Raw genomic sequence first — 22,683 nt, forward strand, 5'->3', positions numbered from 1 at the left:
AGTGAAGAAAGTTTCCCCCATGATACCCTTAAACATTTCACCTTTCACCCTTAACCCATGGCCTCTAGTTGTAGTCTCACCCAAACTCTGTTGCAAAAGCCTGCTTGAATTTACCCTATCTATACCCCTGATAATTTTGTATACCTCTATCAAATCTCTTCTCAATTTTCTACACTCCAGGAACAAAAGTCTAACCTCTTCAATCTTTCCTTATAACACAGGTCCTCCAGTCCTGGCAACATACTTGTAAATTTCCTCTTTACTTTTTCAACCTTATTTACATCTTTCCTGTAGGTAGATGACCAGAACTCCACACAGTACTCCAAATTCAGCCTCACCAATGTTTTATACAGCTTCAACATAACATCCCTACTCCTGTACTTAATAGTTTGATTTATTAAGGCCAATGTGCCAAAAGCTTTCTTTACGACCCTGTCTACCTGTTATGCTGCTTTCAATAAATGATGGATCTGTATTCCCAGATCCCTTTGTTCTACAGCAATTCTTCATCTAATCATAAAAACTGCAGTTTTTTAAATAAGTTTTGTAGTTCATTAAATTTGCATACTGCATATGCTTGCTTAATTTTGATTTAAACATGCTGTTTTAGGCTATTGAACATGTTTACCTCCTTTACTCCATGACAGACAGTTTTTGTTATGTCTTTCTAGAACCTTGATGATGGAATGCGTATGAGGAGCATGCATGATCACGGGCATCAGCCATGTGCAGAGAAGAAAGGAAAAGTTCTTTGCAAGTTCTTTGTGGAGGGTAGATGTTCAAAGGTGAGAAATGTCTTGCTAAGCTGAGTAACTGGTACTTTTGGATCGCTATGTCAATGTATTGTAGTTACTGATATTCAGTTAATTCTCTATTAGAAACTAGACTGAGTAAATGTTTTCTAAGGAAGTAGTTTGATTTATTTTATTAATTTGCATTCATTTTCTTGGAAACAGTTCATTATTTTAACTAATTCACCTGGACAACATTTTTTTTTGCATAAAATATTTTTGATTTGTACTATTTCTCTGTTGGGTAAGGTTACAGGTTGTTAAGTTCCATGATTCTGTTTTGCCAATATGACTTATTAGGACATGCACCTGACTTGATCTTCAGTATTTCTTCCTTTTATTAAACACTAACATCCATAGGTCTTCCTCAAGTAATGAATATTGAATGCAAATCCAATTCTTAACATTTGCCTAATGTCACTTTTTGACCATATTTGATAACACACTGTTTATATTTTTTTTGTCTGGTGTGTTTTCTTAGTGATATTCTTGTTCCAGTTTCGACCACGTCGTTACCAAAGGCACTGGTTCATAAGAAATTAGGAGCAGGATCACTAAGCCTGCCCTGCCATTCAATACAATCATCACTGATCGACCCAAGTAATTTGCCTCATCTCCCCTTCTGTGTCAGCTTTTTTGGCCCTTAGTTCCTTGTTCTTTGAATGATGCATTGAAGATGCAAGATGATGATTAATGCCATGGGCAGTGGTGCCACGATTGTTCCCATTGAAGCAATTATGCATGTTTTAAGAAACTAGGTAATGAGGTTCATGGCAAAGTCACATCTGTGTTTTTACACAGAAGTTATGGTCGTACAGTAACTTGAAGTGCAAATATTCTCCAGCAATACATGTCCAGATCATAGTATTTTTACTTTGTCCATACAAGATAGAGAAGAAATGGAAATATGAATCAACTTTTATTTTGAAACAAGTTGGTAATTCAGTTAAGGTTTAAAAAAAATCTGAATGTGGAGATATTGACAAAAAGATTCAAGCAGAAACATTAGTTGTAATTACATTTGCTCCCAGCTTGAGTTCCATTATAGCTCACTTATACTTTAACTGGCGGTTTTAATTTCAAATGGTAGCTCTTGTACTCTTTGGATGCTTGTTCAAGTGTATGAAATTTATGTTCAATTAGTTCAATTGTAAAGGTTTGGCTTTCACATGTACTTGAGCATGAATAGCGTCTGATGCTGCTCTGTATGTACATGTGGCTTGTAACACTCAGGAAGTTTTAAATGAGATAAAATGCAAATAATGACTGTCTCAGTTTCCTCTGAATTATTCAACAACCATTCCAAAATCTAAAATTCTCAATTCTCATCTTGAGTACAAGACCACTATGGTTTCAACTTTTAATTTTAACCACAACAGAACCCAGAAAACTTACTTAGGTGTTCCAATTTTTATATTTGCCTGACAAATATAATGTCAGCCTTGCATATGCTTCAAAAATATGTTTTTCCAGATTATGAGAATATGATGGACAGAGTTTTGGACCAATGACGGTTGCTTGTAAGTACAGATTAGAACTCGGTCTAGAAATAAAATATGGAATTGTGAAAATACAGGTGGCTTCAGATGACTCCGAATGTGCACTGTTACTCTGTCATCATGTAAACCAAAAGTTGATTAATTAGCCTAAAGTGTTTTCTAATAGCAGAAACATAGCTTGTATTGCCAAATAATGATGATAAATGGGGAAAAAAACTTTTCCAAACTGAAACAAACAAATTAAGTAATTCAAACTATTGACACTGCATACAAAATTGTTCTAAAATTTCAAGTATAATGATGAGTAGTTTTGCCCATCTTTGTTGTGCAGTGAAGATTGAAATGCATCTGTTTAAATCTTACTCTTCTTACTGCAAATTCTGGAATTTCAGTTTAGTTTATCTTTTGAGTTTTTAAAAATATATATTCAATTCCTTCTTTATTTGCACTCAGTTGACATACTTCTTCATTGTAAACATTTGCTACATTAGGAATTTTTCGAATGTTTAGGTACATTTGAAAGTGGCAATGTATTCAGTGTATACCTCTTTCTACAGGGGGATCAGTGCAATTTCAGTCATGATTTGGGACCACCAAGAAAGCGAGAGCTCTGCAGATTTTACTACAATGGATTTTGCGCTAAAGCAGAAAATTGTTTGTACATGCACAATATCCTTTACTGGTGCTGAGCTGACAGTATGATTGTTTCCTGTTTTTATTCAAGCTGCTGAGGAAGGCAAAACTGATTTTATGAGCTTGACGGCATAAACACTTGGATGCAGTGCATGCCAAAGTCAAATCAAATTTAAAACCAAGAGAAACTTAAGTACTTTGATAGTAATTCTTGCACATCAGATAAATTGATGTGATAATGATTGATGAAGCAATCAAAAGATTCAAAATTTACCTTCCACCAACAGAGTAATGCACTTTTTAATGTCAAAAATCCCACATTTTGCTTATACTTTCTTGAAGCTGTGGCAGGAAAACTTCTCCTTCCAAGTGTTCATTGTATAGAAATTAAAATGAAACATTATTTCATTAAAATGAAGCTTATTACTGGATTTAAACCCTCAAAGGTATGCAAAACATCACAAAAGTATAGTGGGAGGCAGCATACTATACTCTAAATCCAAAGCTTTGCTTTTTCAGTAATCTTAATCATCTTTTGGCCTTGATCAGGTTAATGATATTATTTACAGTCATACCAATATTTGGCTTTATACTATTTTAATCAAAGCAGAACTTTGGAATTTTGTTTACTACCTGCAAGTGAAGCATTTGATTCTGAATACTGGCTTTATTAATCGTGGCCCTGAGTGCAGAAACTGGGATGTTATGTTGTAGTTGTACGGAATGTGTGAGTCCATATTCAATATTGTGTTCAGTTTTGATCATTCTGCTATAGGAAAGATATCATTAAGCTGGGAAGAGTGCAAAGAAGATTTGAGGATGTTGCCAGGTCGCGAGGGACTGAGTTTTGGAGAGAGGTTGGGCAGGTTGGGACTGTTTTCATTGGCGTGTAGGAGAATAGAAATGTATCACATTGTGAGGAACACAGGTTGGGCCAATCTCCACTGTCTTGGGAGTCATGAACTGGAGGGTGTAGGTTTAAGGTGAGAGGGGAAAGATTTCACAGGAACCTGAGGAGCAATTTTAGTTTTAAGTCACTTTAAGGAGGAGCAATTTTAGTTTTAAGTCACTTTAGGGATGAGCTGCCAGGGGAACTGGCTTAGGCAGGTATTGCACATTAACAAAATGTAAAGATGCTTGGACGGGTACATGATTGGAAAGGTTTAGACCAGGGGTTCTCAACCTGGGGTCCACAGACCCTTTCCTTAATGGTGTTGATGCATGGCATAAAAAAAGGTTGGGAACCCCTGATTTAGACAGACATGGGTCAACCATGGGTAACTGGGACTAGCTTAGAAGGGCATCTTAGTTGGCATGGACTGGTTGTGCCAAAGGGCCCATTTCTATGGTATATGATTCTATGACTCTGTAACTATTTTGTCTCAATTTTCAGTCCAGCATCTCAACATACGCTAATTAAGCCATGTTTACTCTGTTTTGTGTAACCTCACTCTTGTAAGCCTATTTACACTCCCCTGATTCTCCACCAACCAGCTACACAATCGGAAATTTACAATTGCCAATTAATCTAATGACCAACATGCCCTTGGGATTTGAGGGGAAGCCCACACAGTCACAAAGAGAACATGTAGCCTCCACATAGACAGCACCAGGGGTCAGAATTTACCGGTAATCCCGGTTGCTGTGGCTGTGAAGCACCCCTGTGGAGTATTTGGTAACATTTTGGTTAAACTACTTGTGGTGGAAAATGTTATTGTCTTTTCATTAATATTATCATCTTTAACATTTCTTACATGAATTTCCTTGCAAGTTCTTTCATACGACAGGTAATTGTTACCAGGGAGATGATTGCAAGTTTTCACATAGACCTCTAACCGATGAAACCAGGGAGCTACTGGATAAGGTAATGGAAATCCAAGATTTTGTATCCCAGTTTTCTCTTGTCATCTGGGATACTGGGATGGAGAGCACTCGGTAAATGCACTCCTTACACACAAATGTTGCCTTGTCATTCTGCTGTCTATTGCACTGAGTGTATGCACTTCACTGTCTTCCCTGGTATATTCTCATAATGGTCCCAAACTGAGCTGCTGCGCTCAGGTTGGCTGGGCCGAAAATTCCATTTCTTTAGTAATGGGATTTGTAAGTATGTGTATATATGTTTTGTATACTGTATTTAAGTTAGAGACTTATGCTTATTTTGTAATAGGATTGTAACTACATTGTGTGGTGCATTATAGTCTAATTCATGTGTAGTCTTCAGTTAATGTTGTTGCTAATTAAAGATTGTGTGTCCTAGTGCCGAACAAAATGGAGCTCTTCGCCCTCAGTAAGGAAGAGAGATAGGGGCTGCCAAGAGTTCACACTGGACAAAAATAGTACGGAGCTAGTATTGTGTTTTTCTGGTAGTTTTCTTTTTGCAAATATTGGCAGTTTTCTTATCATTATTTTCGCTAATTTTTTAAGTTTCATTTTTGAAGCAAGTAATAAACACCCTTGCACTAAAGTGCTGAGCAACTCCAGCCATTTTTCCTTTGGTCATAATCCACATGCCTAACAGATACAGGGTGGCAGCCTCTAGTATCTTGCTTGTTAACCTTGTCAGCAGATTATTTTATTAGGTGGTGGATGGTGAGGCCAGGGTGTGGAAACACTTCTAAGCTTTGTTGTATATGTCTCCAAGGTCCACCTAGAAGCACATTAACCAGGTGATCACTGAATAAAGCTATTTTTATAGTAGTTCAAAAGCAAGAAAACATTGGCTGAAATGGTAGATTCATATGAACTTGCAAGAGTGAATTAAATAATTACATGGAGTTAAAAGTTAAAAGGCTAGGGAAGGAAGCTGTTTAGATAGGTTCTTTTCAATTTCTGTGCTCTTTCATCCATAATTCTTTGAACTGGTGATTATATTGTGGGCTTCACCTTTCCAAACAGATGTTAGCCAGTGAGGCGGAAGCTGGTGCAGAAGATGAAAAGGAAGTGGAAGAATTAAAGAAGCAAGGAATCACGCCTTTACCGAAACCCCCACCTGGAGTTGGGTTGTTACCCACGCCGCCTCGACCTCCAATGGCACCTCCTTCAAATATTCCCAATGCTCCACGGCCTCCGATGATGGGACCACTGCCTCCAGGTCCTCCACCGCCTGGTCCTCCACCACCAGGTCCTCCACCTCCAGGACCCCCACCACCTGGACCTCCATGTTTACCCGGTCAAAAGAAGATCCCCTCTCTCTTTGAGATTGTTGTTCAGCCTACTCCACACCTTGCCCATAAAATGGGAATGAAGTAAGCGCACTGATGAAGTTTTGTTTTTAATTGTTTTTATAGTTAAACAGTTTTTATGAGAAAGGAATTTTTATAAAAAAACAATTTGTGTGATAATATTAATAATAGTTAATAAGTAAAAAGTAAAAGTAATTATTAATAATTGTGTGAATTATACATTATGTTTCTATTTATATAATTAAGTGGCTGGGAAAATCCTGGAGTCTGCTATTTCTTGATTGGTCAGGGCATGAAGGGATACGGGGAGAAGGCGAGAGACTGGGTCTGAGAGGGAAACTGGATCAGCCATGATGAAATGGCAGGGCAGACTCGATGGGCCAAATGGTCTAACAAAGGCTGTGATACAAGGACACTTAAAGAAATACACCAATGGGAATAAACACAGTCAGCATGCAATTATGAAAAGACCACAAGACAGAGGAGCAGTATTTGGCCTTTCAGTCCATTGTGTCTGTTCCGTCGTTTCATCATGGCTGATCTATTTCCCCCTTAGCCCCATTCTCCTACCATTCTCCGCATAACCGTTCATGCCCTGATTAATCAAGAACCTATCAACCTCCACCTTAGATGCACCCAGCAACCTGGCCTCCACAGCCACCTATGGAAACAAATTCCACAGCTCACCAATCTCTGGCTAAAGGAATTCCTCCTCATCTCTGTTCTAAATGGACGTCCTTATATTTTGAGACTGTTTCCTCTGGTCCTAGACTCCCCCACAAAAGGATATATCTTCTTCACATCCACTCTATCTTGACAAATTGTGCTTGACAAACTTACTGGGTATTTTGAGAATGTGACTGGCAGAGTAGCAAAGAGGAGAATAAGAGATGCGGTTATATAACTGGATTTTCAAAAGACCTTTGATAAAGTCTGACATGAGAGGTTAGTGTACGAGATTACATCTCATGATATAGGGCAGTGGTCCCCAACCTTTTTTGCACTGCGGACCAGTTTCATATTGACAATATTCTTGGGGACCGGCCGACCTGGGGGGGGTGGGTGGTGGGTGCGGTAGGGTAGGGTTGCCAGCGGACAAGAGTAGCAGTCAAATACGTTGTTTACCCCTAGAGACTACAATGACCATGAAGCCTTGCGCAGGCACCAGTGCGCATGTGTGAGTTGCGCGTGCGTGTACGTGCTGAGTTTTTCTACAAATCGTTTTTTGGCAATTCTGTTCGGGGGAGGGGGGTGTTAATCACGACCAGAATATAGGTGATAAGTGGCTAATACAGTCAATTTCATTTCTAAAAGGGTTTATCTAATGAATTTAATATTAAACACACAGCACATATTTTCCTCGCATGAATATAGCGATAAGTCAATTGTCGGGGACGATAGGGGAGCTTGAAGTAAGTGTTGAACGAACTTCCAGTAGAAGTAGCAGAAGTAGGTTCGATATTATCATTTAAAGAAAAATTGGATAGGTATATGGACTGGAAAGGAATGGAGGGTTGTGGGCTGAGTGCAGGTCAGTGGGACTAGTTGAGAGTAGCGTTGGGCATGGACTAGAAGGGCCAAGATGGCCTGTTTCCGTGTTGTAATTGTTATATGGTTATATAAGTAAGTCAATAGCATCATAACATTTTAAGTAACATTTGGATATTAAACACACAGCATATATTTTCCCCGTATGAACATATAAAATCATTGCAACACACCAATATCGCTGAATCAGTGGGAGCCCTGGGCTTGTTTTCCTGCAACAAGACGGTCCTATCGAGGGGTGATGGGAGACAGCGATACTCGAAGGGCGTTCCTTATGTCCAGTCTATTCCGCAATTTAGTTTTCATTGCATTCATTGCAGAGATATGTTGGAAATGGAAGCAACGTTTTCAGTGCTTTCGTGGCTATGTCAGGATATTTAGCCTTGACTTTGATCCGGAATGCTGGCAGAGATGTTATGTCAAACATACTTTTCTGCCTGCCGTCACTTGCAAGCTCGAGAAGTTATCTCCTTCCCGCGCTGACATGGATGACGCGCGGGTAATGACCTCGCGTGAGTAATGGCTCAACAGTGGGCGTGATGGGGAATGAGGAAAGGTGCAGCTGACTCATATCGCCAAATCATATCGCTTCCTTGCGGCCCGGTGGTTGGGAACGGTTAATATAGGGAGTAATATACTGGCAGGGAATGGAAATTGGTGCACTGACAGGAAAGAGTGGGAAAAGTGGCTGAAGTTTTGCGATTAATTGTGCTGAATTTACAGGCTGCAGGCTTGTTGGATACCTCATTGCCTTTCACCTGTTTTTACGGATGGTGCAATTTATAAGTTGTTTGTAGACAACATTTTGTGTAGTATAAATTTTAAGGGATATGACATATTTATATCAAATGTTATCATTTAAACTTAAAAATACTGATGTAGTTCTGTCAGAGTTGCATTCTACTTCAGTGAATGTTAAAAATTTGGGAGTTGTGAGAAGTATTTTTAGCAAAACATTTCTTGAAATAGATTTTCCCAATGCAGTGGATTCTGGTTAATAGGGACAGCTGCTTATTTGGCCAACTCTTAAAGAACAAAAACGAATTGAGAAAATGGCCAGGGTTCCCTTTGTTTATTTGGGACACTATGCTGCTTAATTGGAGCAGGAGACAGTTGCCAAACAGTTTCTAACCCGTTTGAGGTGCATGCACTTGTGAGGCCGTTAAACACTACACTGTGCTTAAGCTGAACAGTTTTTAAATAGCTTTAGTTGCGTGCGCTTGTGTTCAAATAGCAGTGATTTTGTCACTGATAGTTGGTAAGAAATAAGCAGTAGGACAATTCAGAACTATTTTGCTCACTGTGGTTTCAAGCATTCAGGCTTAGAGATTCCAGAAATGGCTGAGAGCTAAAATTAAACAATTTCACCACTTCAACAAGTTAGGGTCTACGAAAAATTTGAAGGTACCTAGATCATCTTAAACGTTAAAATGAAAATGAAGATTTGGAGGATCCAATCACGGATAGCATTGTATGAAGGCAGTCATTTATCTAGGTGTCTGTGCTGGTTTTGTTCATTTACAGTCAATCAAAAGAACACGACAGCATACTCTAGGTGAATTCCTCCGTCAATAACAATCAGGAACGAATGCACAGTATTATAGTACTGTAGTAGTATTAATAGTGTTCTAATTTGTATTTCATTTAAATACATAATTATTACTCAGTTAAATGGCAGTTTGTCTTTTTTGTACCTTTTTAGCTATTTCTATGAAACTTCAGCTGATTGGAGCAAGTACTTAACTGGGCAAAAATGTACTGGTCCTGATGTATCCCAATTAACCAGAATGCACTGTATCACAAGAATGAGATATGGAAGCTTTTGTTTTACTGAATTGTGACTTCCCTTCCTTCATGGAGTTTGCTCCTCTCTGGTATCAATGTAATAAAATCAATACAAGTCCAATTGAGGTGAATTTGCTGAACCTTGTGTAATTATGATTTGCTTTGAATCAGAAGTGATGATTTTATCCTGAAAGGATAACACTTTGTGAGAATACTTTGAAAACCCAGCATGTTTTTGAGAATAAAATCAATTGTTCTTTTTCCAAGTAGGCCACGGTTTCCACCACCACCTCCTAGGTTCCCAGGACCTCCGGGACCTCCTGCGCCACCTGGGCCTCCCATAGGTCCAGGGCCTGGGCCTGGCATGGGACCAGGACCAGGTCCCATGTCAGGGCCAATGTCTGGACCCATGCCAGGCCCTGGCCCAGAAGAGATCCCAGGAGGGCCTGGAATGAATCCAGGAGCACAGGTAGGACCAGGCCCTCCAGTACCACCATTCATGCAAGGAGATCCTGGGATGATGCCACCTGTTCCTTCGGCACCAAATTTCTATGACAACTACTATCAACAGCAGGGAATGCCAATGGATGCTGGTCCAGATGGGGAACAAGGTAAAGCACAAGCAATATTTTTACCTTGCTCATTCAGCAGTATACACCGCAGTGAATTTTAGCAACTCTACTTTACTTTCCATAAAAAGTAAAAACAGAAGTTTTAAGTAGAACTTTTTCTAAAATCAAGTAATAATTGTAAAATTAAAAAATCATCACATCAACCAGCATAGAGAAAGCATTCTGATTTCAGCAGAAATAATATCTGTCCATTCAAGAAGCTAACATATAGTGGCTTGAAAAGTATTCAGCTCCCCCTCCCCCAACCTTTTGTTCACATAAATGAGTATTACAACCAGGGATATTTTGACCAATTTAACTGAAAAACTTTGTTTATGAATCACATGTTCCTTTTTTCACAGTACAGCCCCCAAACACAGGAAAAATTGTAAAGCATGAGACACTAAAAATTCAAAAACTAAACTGTCAGGCACTGTAGATTTAACAAAATAAAATGAATGTGATGAAAACTCCTTCAAATATGTTCAAAGTTCAAAGTAAATTTTATCATCAAAGTACATATATGTCACCATATCCAACCTCTGAGATTCATTTTCCTGTGGTCATACTCAACAAATCTAGAATAGTAACTATAACAGGAACAATGAAAGATCAAACAATGGTGCAGACGATAACTAATTGAGCAAATGCAAATATAAATAAACAGTGATAAATAACAAGAATATGAGATAATGAGATAAAGAGTCCTTAAAGTGAGATCATAGGTTGTGGGAACATTTCAATGACGGGGCAAGAGAGTGTAGTTACCGTCTTTTGTTCAAGAGACTGATGGTTGAGGGGTAGTAACTGGCGGTGCTCTTGTACCTTCTACCTGATCTAACTGAGGTTATTAGGTAAACTTCACACAGCTTTTAAGAAAGTGCAATCTGTGGGTGATTGGTATGTTGAAGAGGGTGAGAATTCCTACTTGTTGATATTAGCATTCAAATATGGGCATACCATGGCATAATTGTTATCCATTTTCCACTGACAACTTGTACTTAGGGTTTTAGAGAAGCTTCTTCCATCCTTCGTGGGTCAGTATTGTCTTCCATTGTACAATGAGCTCTTCTTATATTATCCTTGAATGAGATAATTGCCAGTTTGTATAAACTCGGTAGTTGTATTGGAATCCTGATCCATTCCACCAGCTTCAGGAACAGTTATTACCCCTCAACCATCAGGTTCCTGAACCAGCGGGGATAACTTCACTTGCCTCATCGCTGGACTGTTTTCACAACCTATGGACTCATCACTTGATATTCTCCGTATTTATTGATTATTATTATTGCTTTTTTTCTTTCTTCTTGTATTTGCACAGTTTGTTGTCTTTTGCACATTGGTTGTTTTTCTGTCCTGTTGGCTGCGGTCTTTCATTTATTCTATTGTATTTCTTCCTATTTAATGTGAATGCCTGCAAGAAAATGAATCTCGGGGTTGTATATGGTGACATATTTGTACTTTGATAATAAATTGACTTTGAACTTTTGAACTTTGACCATCAGTAACTGGGTTCTATTCGTTCACTGGCATCTCTGGAATCTGGTGATGGTTTCTTTAAAACAATATTTATTAAACAGTGTTCAATAGTTATGATATTTCCCTTTATTTTTGGGTAAATACCTGCAATGAAAATGAATCTCAGAATTGTAAATGGTGGCATATACGTACTTTAATAATAAATTTACTTTGAACTTTGAACATAGATGGATATTCCCATAAACACAGACATATATCCCATTTGCTTTCTATCACACCTGATATATTGAACACAACATTAAATGGAGAATTGTAGTTCATGTTTGAGCCTGTAGAATAGGAAGAAAATGTGTTAAATTCCTTAAGGCAGTTTTTCAGGTAAAAAGAATGATTTTTAGAAAGTACTTCCAAGGCAGTGGCCGTAGGATTCCTTTCAGTACCTTTTGATACTAAAAATAGAAACAGAAAGAGAGCTACATAATACATTGCTGAGGATGTGGTGCATTAGGGAGGGTTTGGGACTTTTAGAGTTTTGGTTCCTATTACTGAAACAGGATAACCAATCCAACTGAGATCTTAGAGAAAGATATTGTCTGTGTTTCCTTGTACTTTTATACATCTACCCAAATTCAACCTAAAGGTCTCTTCAAAATAAAACAAATTTTTTAGCCTTGCAGAAAATGATTTGTGAGAGTAATCATAGGAGTAAACTTGTTGCTTCACTGCCTTTTCTGGCCTGCCAGGGAATAAGGAGGCGATGGAGGAAGGAGATGGCCAGCAGGCTCTGCTGCAGCAGGTGGATGAACTGGAGGCTGAGGAGAGTGAAGGTGCCTCCTCTGGTCAGAAGCCAGCTGCAAACATCCCTGACTTCCTCCCGGCAGCCCAACGGGCTCTGTTTCTACGCATTCAACAAAAGCAACAGGAGGAGGAGGAAAAGGCAAAGAGGAGAGCAGACAGCAGTCAGCGAGAAAAGGAAAATGAAGAGGGCAAGTATTTTTATTGTGAGGTTTTATGAAATAAGTATCTTTATTCAATATGCCATTGTAAGAAAGGAAGAAAATTTTAACTCATTCATCCTTAAATTTGCTGCAGATAGATGCCTGCAATATTTGAAGGTTTATTCTAAATACCCCGATTATGCTTTGCAAATTGGATCTACTACTTTCAAGTGCATATTCATTTATTTATGTAGTGATACAGCACGGAACAGGCCCTTCTGGTCTTTTGAGATAGTTGCCAGCAACCCTACCCTACCCTACCCTACCCTACCCTACTCTAATCACTGAACAGTTTACAGTGACCAGTTAACCTCCCACATCTTTGGACTGTGGGAGGAAACCAGAGCACCTGGAGGAAACCCACACGGTCACAGGGAGAACATACAGAGACTTCTTACAGAGGATGCCAGAGTTGAACTCTGAGCTCTGATGCCCTGAGCTGTAATTGTGATGCACTAACTGCTACACTTTGTTAGTCATATGATTCCAATTAATTAATTGAAAGATTTATACCCAGCCTAATGTCAGCAGACAGTGAGAGTTCTGATTACTTATGCTGAACTACAAGATGTAAGCATAAGAAAATCTGCAAATGCTGGAAATCCAGAACAACACACACACAGTGTTGGAGGAACTCAGTAGGTTGGGCAGCATCTATGAAAAAGAGTAAACAGTCGATGCTTTGGGTCAAGACCCTTCATCAGGACCTTTTCCATAGATGCTGTCTGACCTGCTGAGTTCCTCCAGCATTTTATTTTGTGTGTGTTGCTGTAGAACATAGACTGGTTACAGTATGTATTGCACTACTTTGCCCAGTTCATCGTACCAGTGCCACTATTAAGTTCATGCTTTCCAAGATATTAATGGAGAAAATATTTGCTTCATTAAACTTTTTTTCTCTTCCTTCTCTTGTAAATAAACCACTGTTTGATTAAAAGTCAGACCTTTGCGGTTGGTAGTGTATGAATAAAGATCTTATTGTTGTCAGTCTCCAGCTTTAACGTCTGACCTCTTGACATAATTTACTCTTGATTTACCCTGAGTACCTCTACTTTTTCTTTAACATCTGTTTGCTCATATACTTCTCACAAAACACTCTTACTCACTTTCAAGCTGTTTCACACTGTGTGATAGTTACGCTGGGTGCAGAAGTGTAGGGAAATAGATGTTAGGAATGTATAAAGAACAGTAAATGAGAAGTCTGCATTCTTTTCTTAAGCTTAATTAACACATCTGAAATGGAATAAACCTTGCAGTGTAATCGGCTGCTGTTTTGTAGGTGATGGTGATAATTGGTACTCGAGTGATGAAGAGGATGGTGGAAGCAGTATGAGCTGCATATTAAAGACGCTTCGTCAGCAGTCTGCTAGGAAGCCTCAAACGCGAGGCTCATGGGCGTCACATAACAAGAATGGTAGTAGCCAGAACGTTGCTGATCCACGCCTGCAAAAGGAGAGGCTGTCAAATGCAAATCGACCTGTAGACCCACGGATTTCAAGGGACCCCAGGCTTTCTCGAAGTGCAGAGATCACATTGGGGAATTCTGGGTCTGATACAGCAGCTGCAGAAAGCAGAACAGTAACTGCACCTAAAACGGACCCTGCTCTTCCAACTCCTCCCAGCAGTACAAAATCTCAGGTGGTTGTTAATGAAGAGGAAGGAGAGAGGATTCTAAGGGAAAAGACAGTGGTCATTCCTCTTGACCCATTGCCAGGCTCCTCACTCCGAGATCCTAGGTCTCAACTTAAACAGTTCAGCCACATTAAAATGGACACCTCTCTCGGAAAGCCTCATTTTGCTAAAAGTATCTTGTGGAGTCCAGAAGATTTGATCCCACTGCCCATCCCAAAGCCAGATCCGGTCGCCGTCTCTGTGCCCTTCCCAGCACTGGACCCCCGATTGAACCGTTCTCCACAAGCTGGGCCTTCGGATCCTCGGCAGCGCAATACTGACCAGGCATCGGTGGAGCCCTCGCAGCCGGCACCAACTTCTGCCCTTCCAGATTTGGGTTTGCTCTCCAGAATACTGAAGAGTGTTGATGTTTCAGCAACGAAGACGACTGCACAGAACGAGAAGCCTTCCGACCCCAGGATGCGAAAGGTTCCTGCTGATCCTAGGCTGCAGAGGTCCAGTGGTGGACCCCAGTCCTCCAGCACCCAATCAGGAAAGCCCTCGGAGCATATTGAATCCCCAGCTGGATCTGCTTCGAAGGACTCAGGTGGTGGCCTTGCTCCGTATGATCCCAGGTTAGTTACTGCAGGTGGGCAGAACCGAGCAGGAGGTAGTGGCCAGAGTGCCATGCTGAGTGGCATCAGTTTATATGATCCAAGAACTCCCAGCACCCAGAGTGGGAATGTTAAAAGTACAGAGTCCTCCAGTGAGCTTAAAGGGTCGGATGTCCAGAAAGGTGTAACCAGACAGAAAGAACCATTGTTTGTCAGAAAATCTGCATTGGATCAACCGGAAAACGAGAAGTCAACTTCAGAAACTCCCACAGATCGATATAACAGTTACAACAGACCCAGGCCAAAGCCAGCCACTTCTGCTGCCCCCACACCAGAGACGGGTCAAACAGGAGTACACAGCCTCCCGGTGTCATCTCTGTTTGGACTTATTCACCCGCAGTTCTCTGAGGTGAAACAGGCCAGCAAATCTGGCTCAGGCAGCCCTTTTGGTGGGAACAGTCCCCTTGAGGAGAGTGGGCAAGATACAACCTCACTGAAGGATGTTTTTAAAGGGTTTGATCCCACTGCTTCACCCTTTTGTCAGTAACAGACATTGACTGCTGCATTAACCTTGTACATTTAATCTCACAGCAGGGGCTGGACGCAGTGCTGGGCAATGTTTTATCATACTCTTTAACTTTGTAATTTAATACATTAATAAATGTGAATATGCTTAGAAACCAGGTGATCAAAATCGCCAAACTGAACTGTAGTCAGCTTAGACCATTATCGAACCGAATGTGATTCCAAAACTTGTTGGCTCTTATGCATTCTTTCTAAACAACAAGGGTGGTTTGTTTAATGAATTTGGCACGAACAGAGAGCTTGTCTGTGACAAGATACTGAATTTCTTCTGATCCTGGAAAAATTCAAAAGGAAAGTTTTTTTTGTCAGGAAGAGGCCTTTAGGAAATGTGCATATTAGTTACATGTAGAAATGTGTTATTGATCTTGAAAGTGGGTGTAATATGATCTAAATTGAACAGTATGTTTGTGTAGTGACCTTATAATATACATTGGCTATGTGTCTTGTTTTGTGGATTCCTGAATTTACTCTTTCCCATGCCATATTCATATGGAGAAGGCTGAGGCTGGATTAGGGCCATCTGTAACCTCTAAATTACCAGACACCCCTTATATGAGGTAAAAGCCCATTAAACATGTCACGTGCAAGGCTCTAAAACTTCCTAGATTTAACCTGAAAAACACGCCACAGATGTTGAATGTTGTGAACATGTCTGTAAAATGCACGCTTTGTACATATGCTGTACTCTTGACAGGTTGAGGGACCGAGAATCTATTGTTAATTTAAAAGTTTTTTTTAAGCATCTCCTGGTACTTGCTCCCTGGAAATTACTACGAATAAGCCATTGTTTCCTTTTGCATTCCTAACATGTCCAATGTGGACATAAATGTGTCTTCCAATTTACCATCATTTTCTTGGCTCAAGAATTCTGCTATCCATGATGTAGTCCCAGATGCCTTTATGTTGAAACATTTCTTCTGTAGAGAAATTGTACACAAATTGTTGTCTTTTTTTAAAGTCCTTTTGTGTACAAAAAACAAAGAAAAAGTCAAGCTTTTATAGTTTTAGGTCTGTTTGTACCTACAGCTTGGGCACGAAAGAATCAGAGACTAATGGATCAGAATAATCTCCTTGATGAAAATAAAGTGATTTTCTTTTCTGCTGCAAGGCTGTCACATTTCCTGAAAGTCAGGTTGGATGTACAGTGACAAGTTCATCTTTTTTATACAGTCTTTGTATATTCGTAGGGATTGCTGCTTCAGTTGAAATGCTAATATGACTTCTCCACTAACTCAGAACTAACTTCAGTGAAAGAGATCAAATATTTTTGTACTTATTATCTGCAAGGTGCTTATATGCATGGGTAGAAAGGGTGCTGATGGGTAGTGCAGTTAAATAACATGATTACTGGTTATATGCTTGTAAACTTCAAAAAGGCACCAGTCAAATCTAAGTATAAACAGGGCTATCCAGATAAATCCCAAAATTCCACATTGTTATAAGTGGTTCAGTATTAAATTGTTACCAGCAAATGCTGCTAAGTTGTCGACAGCTCAGAAATGTAATGATGGCAAAGTCAGAGATCTTGTAAATGACCTGCTGTTGTCATAAAGAAGTAAAGTATTTCTGTTTTGATGTAGATGCAACAGAGAAGCCAACGTGTTTTGTGCTGGCATTAGGCGTTGGCGTCGCGGTGTTTGTTCATTATGACAGTGAGACACAGCAGTGGTATTATGTCAGTGTGTATTGGCAAAGGGATCAAACACTGCTAGTCTACAGTCATTGTAGGGAGCAAATAGTGGTTTGTGTGGAATGCTGATACCATGATCTCAAACAGCATAGAAGCAGTGAGTTTCTGAAGTTTTTTTAACAATAATGTTGCTTAGAAAAGATGGAGCCCTATATTTTATAGGGTACCAAAGATCCTGCATAGCTGAGCAAGTATATACAGTAATTCATATACAGCAAATTACCCTGGGCTGTCCTCTTGTGGAATTAATATTTATTAAACTAAGTTTTAATGCTAATTAAAACACAGAATGCTAAAAATACTCAGCAGAATCTGGCAGCATCTGTGAAGAAAATTTGAATCCTCTCTGACCTTAGGATTTAACTCAGCACTGACTGTGAAAGATTATCAGCAGTTTTTGCTTGTGTTACATAATGACACAGTGTATTCAATATTAACTGTGCACAATACTTATAATAAACAAGACTTTGAATGTTTATAAATCTAATCATGAGGTTCAGAGAATATTATGAAATGATGGTGCACCATTACTTACCTTTAGAATCTGTTGATCAGCTTCTATGACCTTTGATCTACTTCCAAGGTATTTGTTGTATGTTAACGTTTCATAGATTGTGTCCTTTTTAATGAGGTGTATTTATATTTTTATGTGCAAATTGCTTACAAACTGTAAAAAAATTTCCTTTCCTCCATTTCATAAAGTTTTGAGATCAACGGTTGCCTTAACTCCAGAGCATTGAAACCAGCAGGTTGTTATATACAGGTAACAATCCTAGGCTGAAGTTTGTTAGCTTGCTTTCCAGGTTAAGTAGGCTGACTTCCTGTTGATTTGTTGCATGTACTAAGCATAATTATAAAGCTTGATGCTATTATTTTATTAATTTTAAAGTTTTCTCTTTTAAAGATTCTCTTTCTCTTTCATATAAGAGTTATCTAAGCAAATGTGGTTGATAAGATCTGAAGTTTTTCAATCATATCCTTTACAGTTCTATGAACCGTATAGTCACCGTGCCATCTTGTTTACACCAATTATTGAAATGGGAAACAAGGTGAAAGCCCTTTTTTGTCACAAGATAATTTTTCTATCTTCTGACCATATCAGTAGGCATTTTTAGATTTTGAGGTGGATACTCCTTTATGTATTAACTACATACCCAGAAGAAGGCAATGGCAAACTATTTCTGCAGAAAAATTTTCCAAGAACCATCATGGTCATGGAAAGACCATGATCGCCCACATTTTACAACACAACACTTAACAAATGATGAACTAATTAACTACATGAGATTCACAAGAATGAATGTTGAAATGGATGTTCTGTAGATTATGGATGAATTTAAAGTTTCCATTATTCTTTACTCATTGCGAAGACCTTAGATCCTGATTCGAATTGATTAGATCTTGAGCATACTGTGTTTTTTTTGATTGTGGATCATTTGTTAAATGGATTCCAGTGATGCATGCTGCGTCTCGACCATTTGACTAAATGATGTCTAGCATTAATCAGGTTGAGGCAGAAAGATCTTTGCAATGAGTGAAGAAAAATGGAAATTTAAAATCCATCCATAACTTCTTCACAAACCTGCCCAGAAATCTGATTTTGAGTCAAATGAAATAATATCTTTCTGTTAATAAAATGCAATACAGTTGTCATGGAAAATTGAGTAACAGTTCAGTTTCTGGGTTGGCTATGGCCAAAGAGACTTGTGAAAACCCTGGGAGTAGTTTGCTCCATGTAATAATTAACAAGACAGACTGTGTTTGCGTTATTCACACTATTGTGCTGGAGTGTTGGAATGAGGATAATTGGAGCTTGTTTTTCCATTTCACTGAGCGGAGGTGCATCTCATACATGTATTAAAGCCGGACAATATGATAGCTTGTGCATTTTTTAATTCGACCCAGGGTTCTGCACTGTTGCTTTTGTATTGACTGAATGTCAAAGGCAGAAAAGAAGAAAAAAATACTGAGGGAGGTTAGATTCCAATATGCACACCTTAAAAGTTCGAGGTAATGAAAGTTATTCTTTGCACTTCAAATGAATTTTGAATGAACAATCTGGATTAATTTTAGTGGCCAAACATGTAACCTGTTTCATGTGTGTGGTTTTGGGGGAGGGAGGGAAATAGATGGTAAAACTGCCAATGCATTTTAAACCATTTGTTCTTTGATTAGGATTATTCATTAGCTGTGAAACTGAGAAGAACTGAACATGGTGTCATTGTCCTGTTTTGTTTAAGATTTCATAATACTTCAGCTGAGTAGTTAACCTCTTCAATAAATGTAAGTGAAGTAATGTTTTGAAATATTACCATGGAATATTTTATGATTATAAAACTTGAAGCGCACTTTGTAATTATGTCGTTATTCATTAAACAGTGGAGTTGCTTGCCAGTTTGTACGTATATCAAATTGAACTTGTAATGGATTTAAAGATAGAGGAGTGTGCAGTACTTGGGTGCATTAAAGTATTCTGGCATGCCATTTCCAAATTAAATTAGAAATACTTGCATAGATCCCAGTTCTTTCTCTGATGTGAATGCAGTGGTCCTGATTTGAATTGATTAGCTCTCGATTTTTTTTATTGTGGATCATTTGTTAAATGGATTCAAATGATGCATGCTGGGCCTTGATCTTTTGACTAAGTTATTGTATAGAATTAATCAAGCACATTTTTTTTGGCCAAATACACAATACTTGCACTAACTCCAAGACCTGGTTATTCGAATGCAAAGTGACAGATGGTAATGGCAGCTCAGACTTCACAGACAAGACGTATGATACACAGTTGAGTGTTGCCTCATGCTGAGTCCAGCTTCTTCACACAGCTACCACAGTCCTATTTCTTTCCCTTGTGTGTGTAAAGAGAAAAAAGTCTTTGTATTGAAATGATTGTATGAATTATTTAAACCTTTTTTAAGAGAAACTATTTGGAGAGAGGAGCATGCAGAAGAACGTGTAAGTGTGTGTTATTGTGCACTCTTAAGCATCAATCACGTATTTTGTGATAGGTAGATTGTAATGTCCTGTATTCTTTCCATCAGCTTTTTAATTAACAACTAATAAAAAGTAAAGTTTGCTATTTTATTCCTGGTGATGGGTACGTGCTCTTGGTCTCTTTGAGGTCAGAGAAGGTAGGTTAAGTTCAAGTTTATTGTCATTCAGCTCTACACATGTATACTGCCAAACAAGACAACGTTCCTCCAGACCGTGCACAACACAGTACATGTAACTCACATACGTACACATAAAGTAATATTACCACAAATAATAAGATGCATTTACGATACAAGTTAAAAAGCAAAACAGTATAACGTTACTGGGGTTTCATATGTGATGAGACATGGGTGGTGGCAGGAAGTTCAGTAGTCTCACAGCCTGTTTCCCATTCTAACAGTTTTTGTCCAAACACTACGTACACTACCTCCTGCCTGATGGGAGGGGTCAAAGGGATTGTTGGATGGATGGGAGAGATCACTGACAATGTTAAGGGTCCTGTAAATGCAATATTTCTGATAAATATCTCTTACATTCATTTCATTAGTGATATAAATGTTATTTTTCTGGTGGTGGGTCCATGCCTTTGGTTTCTTTGAGGTTGAAATTAGCTGCAGGGCAGGTAGGCCATGATTACAACTGAGTAAGTGTGTGGACTTTTGGGCATTGGACAAAACAGGCGTGGGTCCTGTCATGGTCATCCTGATGCAGAGTGTGCAAACTCACAAATAAAAGATGGACCCTTCAGGAAAATACTGTATTCCTTATCTTCTTGAGACATTAATCAATAAATGGGCTGAGAAGTGGCAGATGGAGTTCAACCCAGAGAAGTGTGAGGTGGTGCACTTTGGAAGGACAAACTCCAAGGTAGAGTACAAAGTAAATGGCAGGATACTTGGTAGTGTGGAGGAGCAGAGGGATCTGGGGGTACATGTCCACAGATCCCTGAAAGTTGCCTCACAGGTAGATAGGGTAGTTAAGAAAGCTTATGGGGTGTTAGCTTTCATAAGTCAAGGGATAGAGTTTAAGAGTCGTGAGGTAATGATGCAGCTCTATAAAACTCTGGTTAGGCCACACTTGGAGTACTGTGTCCAGTTCTGGTCGCCTCACTATAGGAAGGATGTGGAAGCATTGGGAAGAGTACAGAGGAGATTTACCAGGATGCTGCCTGGTTTAGAGAGTATTGATTTTGATCAGAGATTAAGGGAGCTAGGGCTTTACTCTTTGGAGAGAAGGAGGATGAGAGGAGACATGATAGAGGTGTACAAGATATTAAGAGGAATAGATAGAGTGGATAGCCAGCGCCTCTTCCCCAGGGCACCACTGCTCAATACAAGAGGACATGGCTTTAAGGTAAGGGGTGGGAAGTTCAAGGGGGATATTAGAGGAAGGTTTTTTACTCAGAGAGTGGTTGGTGCGTGGAATGCACTGCCTGAGTCAGTGGTGGAGGCAGATACACTAGTGAAGTTTAAGAGACTATTAGACAGGTATATGGAGAATTTAAGGTGGGGTTATATGGGAGGCAGGGTTTGAGGGTCGGCTCAACATTGTGGGCCGAAGGGCCTGTACTGTGCTGTACTATTCTATGTTCTATGTAAGCTGTTGCCCATGCATCACACTTCCCTCTCAATCCAGCTCCGGATTTTTCCCTCTGGGTTTACTCCCGAAGACTTCCCCGTGAGTGGATATAGCCGCAAGGTCCCAGAGGTTTGAGATCGGAGTTTTCCCTCTCCGAGATGAGCTATCAACCACGGCTGACGAGCCCATCTGCCCGTAATATTAGAAACATAGAAAATCTACAGCACAATACAGGCACTTTGGACCTCAATGCTGTGCTGAACATGTACTTACTTTAGAAATTACCTAGGGTTATCCACAGCTCTCTATTTTTCTGAGCTCCATGTACCTGTCCAGGAGTCTCTTAAAAGACTCTATCGTACCCGCCTCCACCACCGTCGCCTGCGGCCCATTCCACGCACTCACCACTCTCTGCATAAAAAAAACTTACCTCTGACATCTCCTCTGTATCTACTTCCAAGCACCTTAAAACTGTGCCCTCTTGTGTTAGCTAACCATTTCAGCCCTGAGGAAAAAGCCTCTGACTATCCACATGATCAATGCCTCTCATCATCTTATACACCTCTGTCAGGTTACCTCTCTCATCCTCCGTAGCTCCAAGGAGAAAAGGCCAAGATTATAAGTACATCTCTCTTCATCGTTTTTTTCCTGGTTGTCCAGTTTAAAAATTACTTTTGTTTTCTAATCTCGTTTAAAATTAGCCGAGTTCTGTCTTCAGGCATTAAGTTCTGCCTTGTTCTTGTGTAAACACGAACTTGAAGACTCGTACGGCCAGATTTGGGAACAGCTTCTTTCCAACTGTGATAAGACTGCTGAACGGATCCTGACCCGGATCTGGTCCGTACCCTCCAAATATCCGGACCTGCCTCTCGGTTTTTTTTAGCACTACCTTACTTTCCATTTTTCTATTTTCTATTTATGATTTATAATTTAAATTTGTAATATTTACTATCGATTTGTAATCCAGGGAGCGGGAAGCGCAGAACCAAATATCGCTGTGACGATTGTACATTCTGGTATCAATTGTTTGGCGACAAAGTATAAACCGAGCTAATGAGCGTGGGTACATCTGAAGTATC

At 39.5% G+C, this 22,683-nt stretch overlaps 1 protein-coding gene across 4 annotated transcripts in view; it reads left to right on the forward strand.

Moving 5' to 3' along the window:
* Window positions 1-20,203, forward strand: part of zc3h4 (zinc finger CCCH-type containing 4) — a 49,359-nt gene extending 29,156 nt beyond the window's left edge. For 3 of the 4 annotated variants that reach the window (XM_063059883.1, XM_063059886.1, XM_063059887.1), the window contains exons 6-12: window positions 672-785; window positions 2,848-2,959; window positions 4,678-4,787; window positions 5,822-6,171; window positions 9,709-10,052; window positions 12,275-12,517; window positions 13,809-20,203. In XM_063059883.1, the coding sequence (XP_062915953.1) occupies window positions 672-785; window positions 2,848-2,959; window positions 4,678-4,787; window positions 5,822-6,171; window positions 9,709-10,052; window positions 12,275-12,517; window positions 13,809-15,301 (2,766 nt within the window). In that variant the 3' untranslated portion in view covers window positions 15,302-20,203. The remainder of the gene's footprint in view (window positions 1-671; window positions 786-2,847; window positions 2,960-4,677; window positions 4,788-5,821; window positions 6,172-9,708; window positions 10,053-12,274; window positions 12,518-13,808) is intronic. The other variant, XM_063059885.1, reaches the window with a different exon arrangement.
* The last annotated feature ends 2,480 nt before the right edge of the window (window positions 20,204-22,683 follow it).

The sequence above is a fragment of the Mobula hypostoma genome, chromosome 10 (genome assembly GCF_963921235.1).
Source record: "Mobula hypostoma chromosome 10, sMobHyp1.1, whole genome shotgun sequence".
Classification (NCBI taxonomy): Eukaryota; Metazoa; Chordata; class Chondrichthyes; order Myliobatiformes; family Myliobatidae; genus Mobula; species Mobula hypostoma.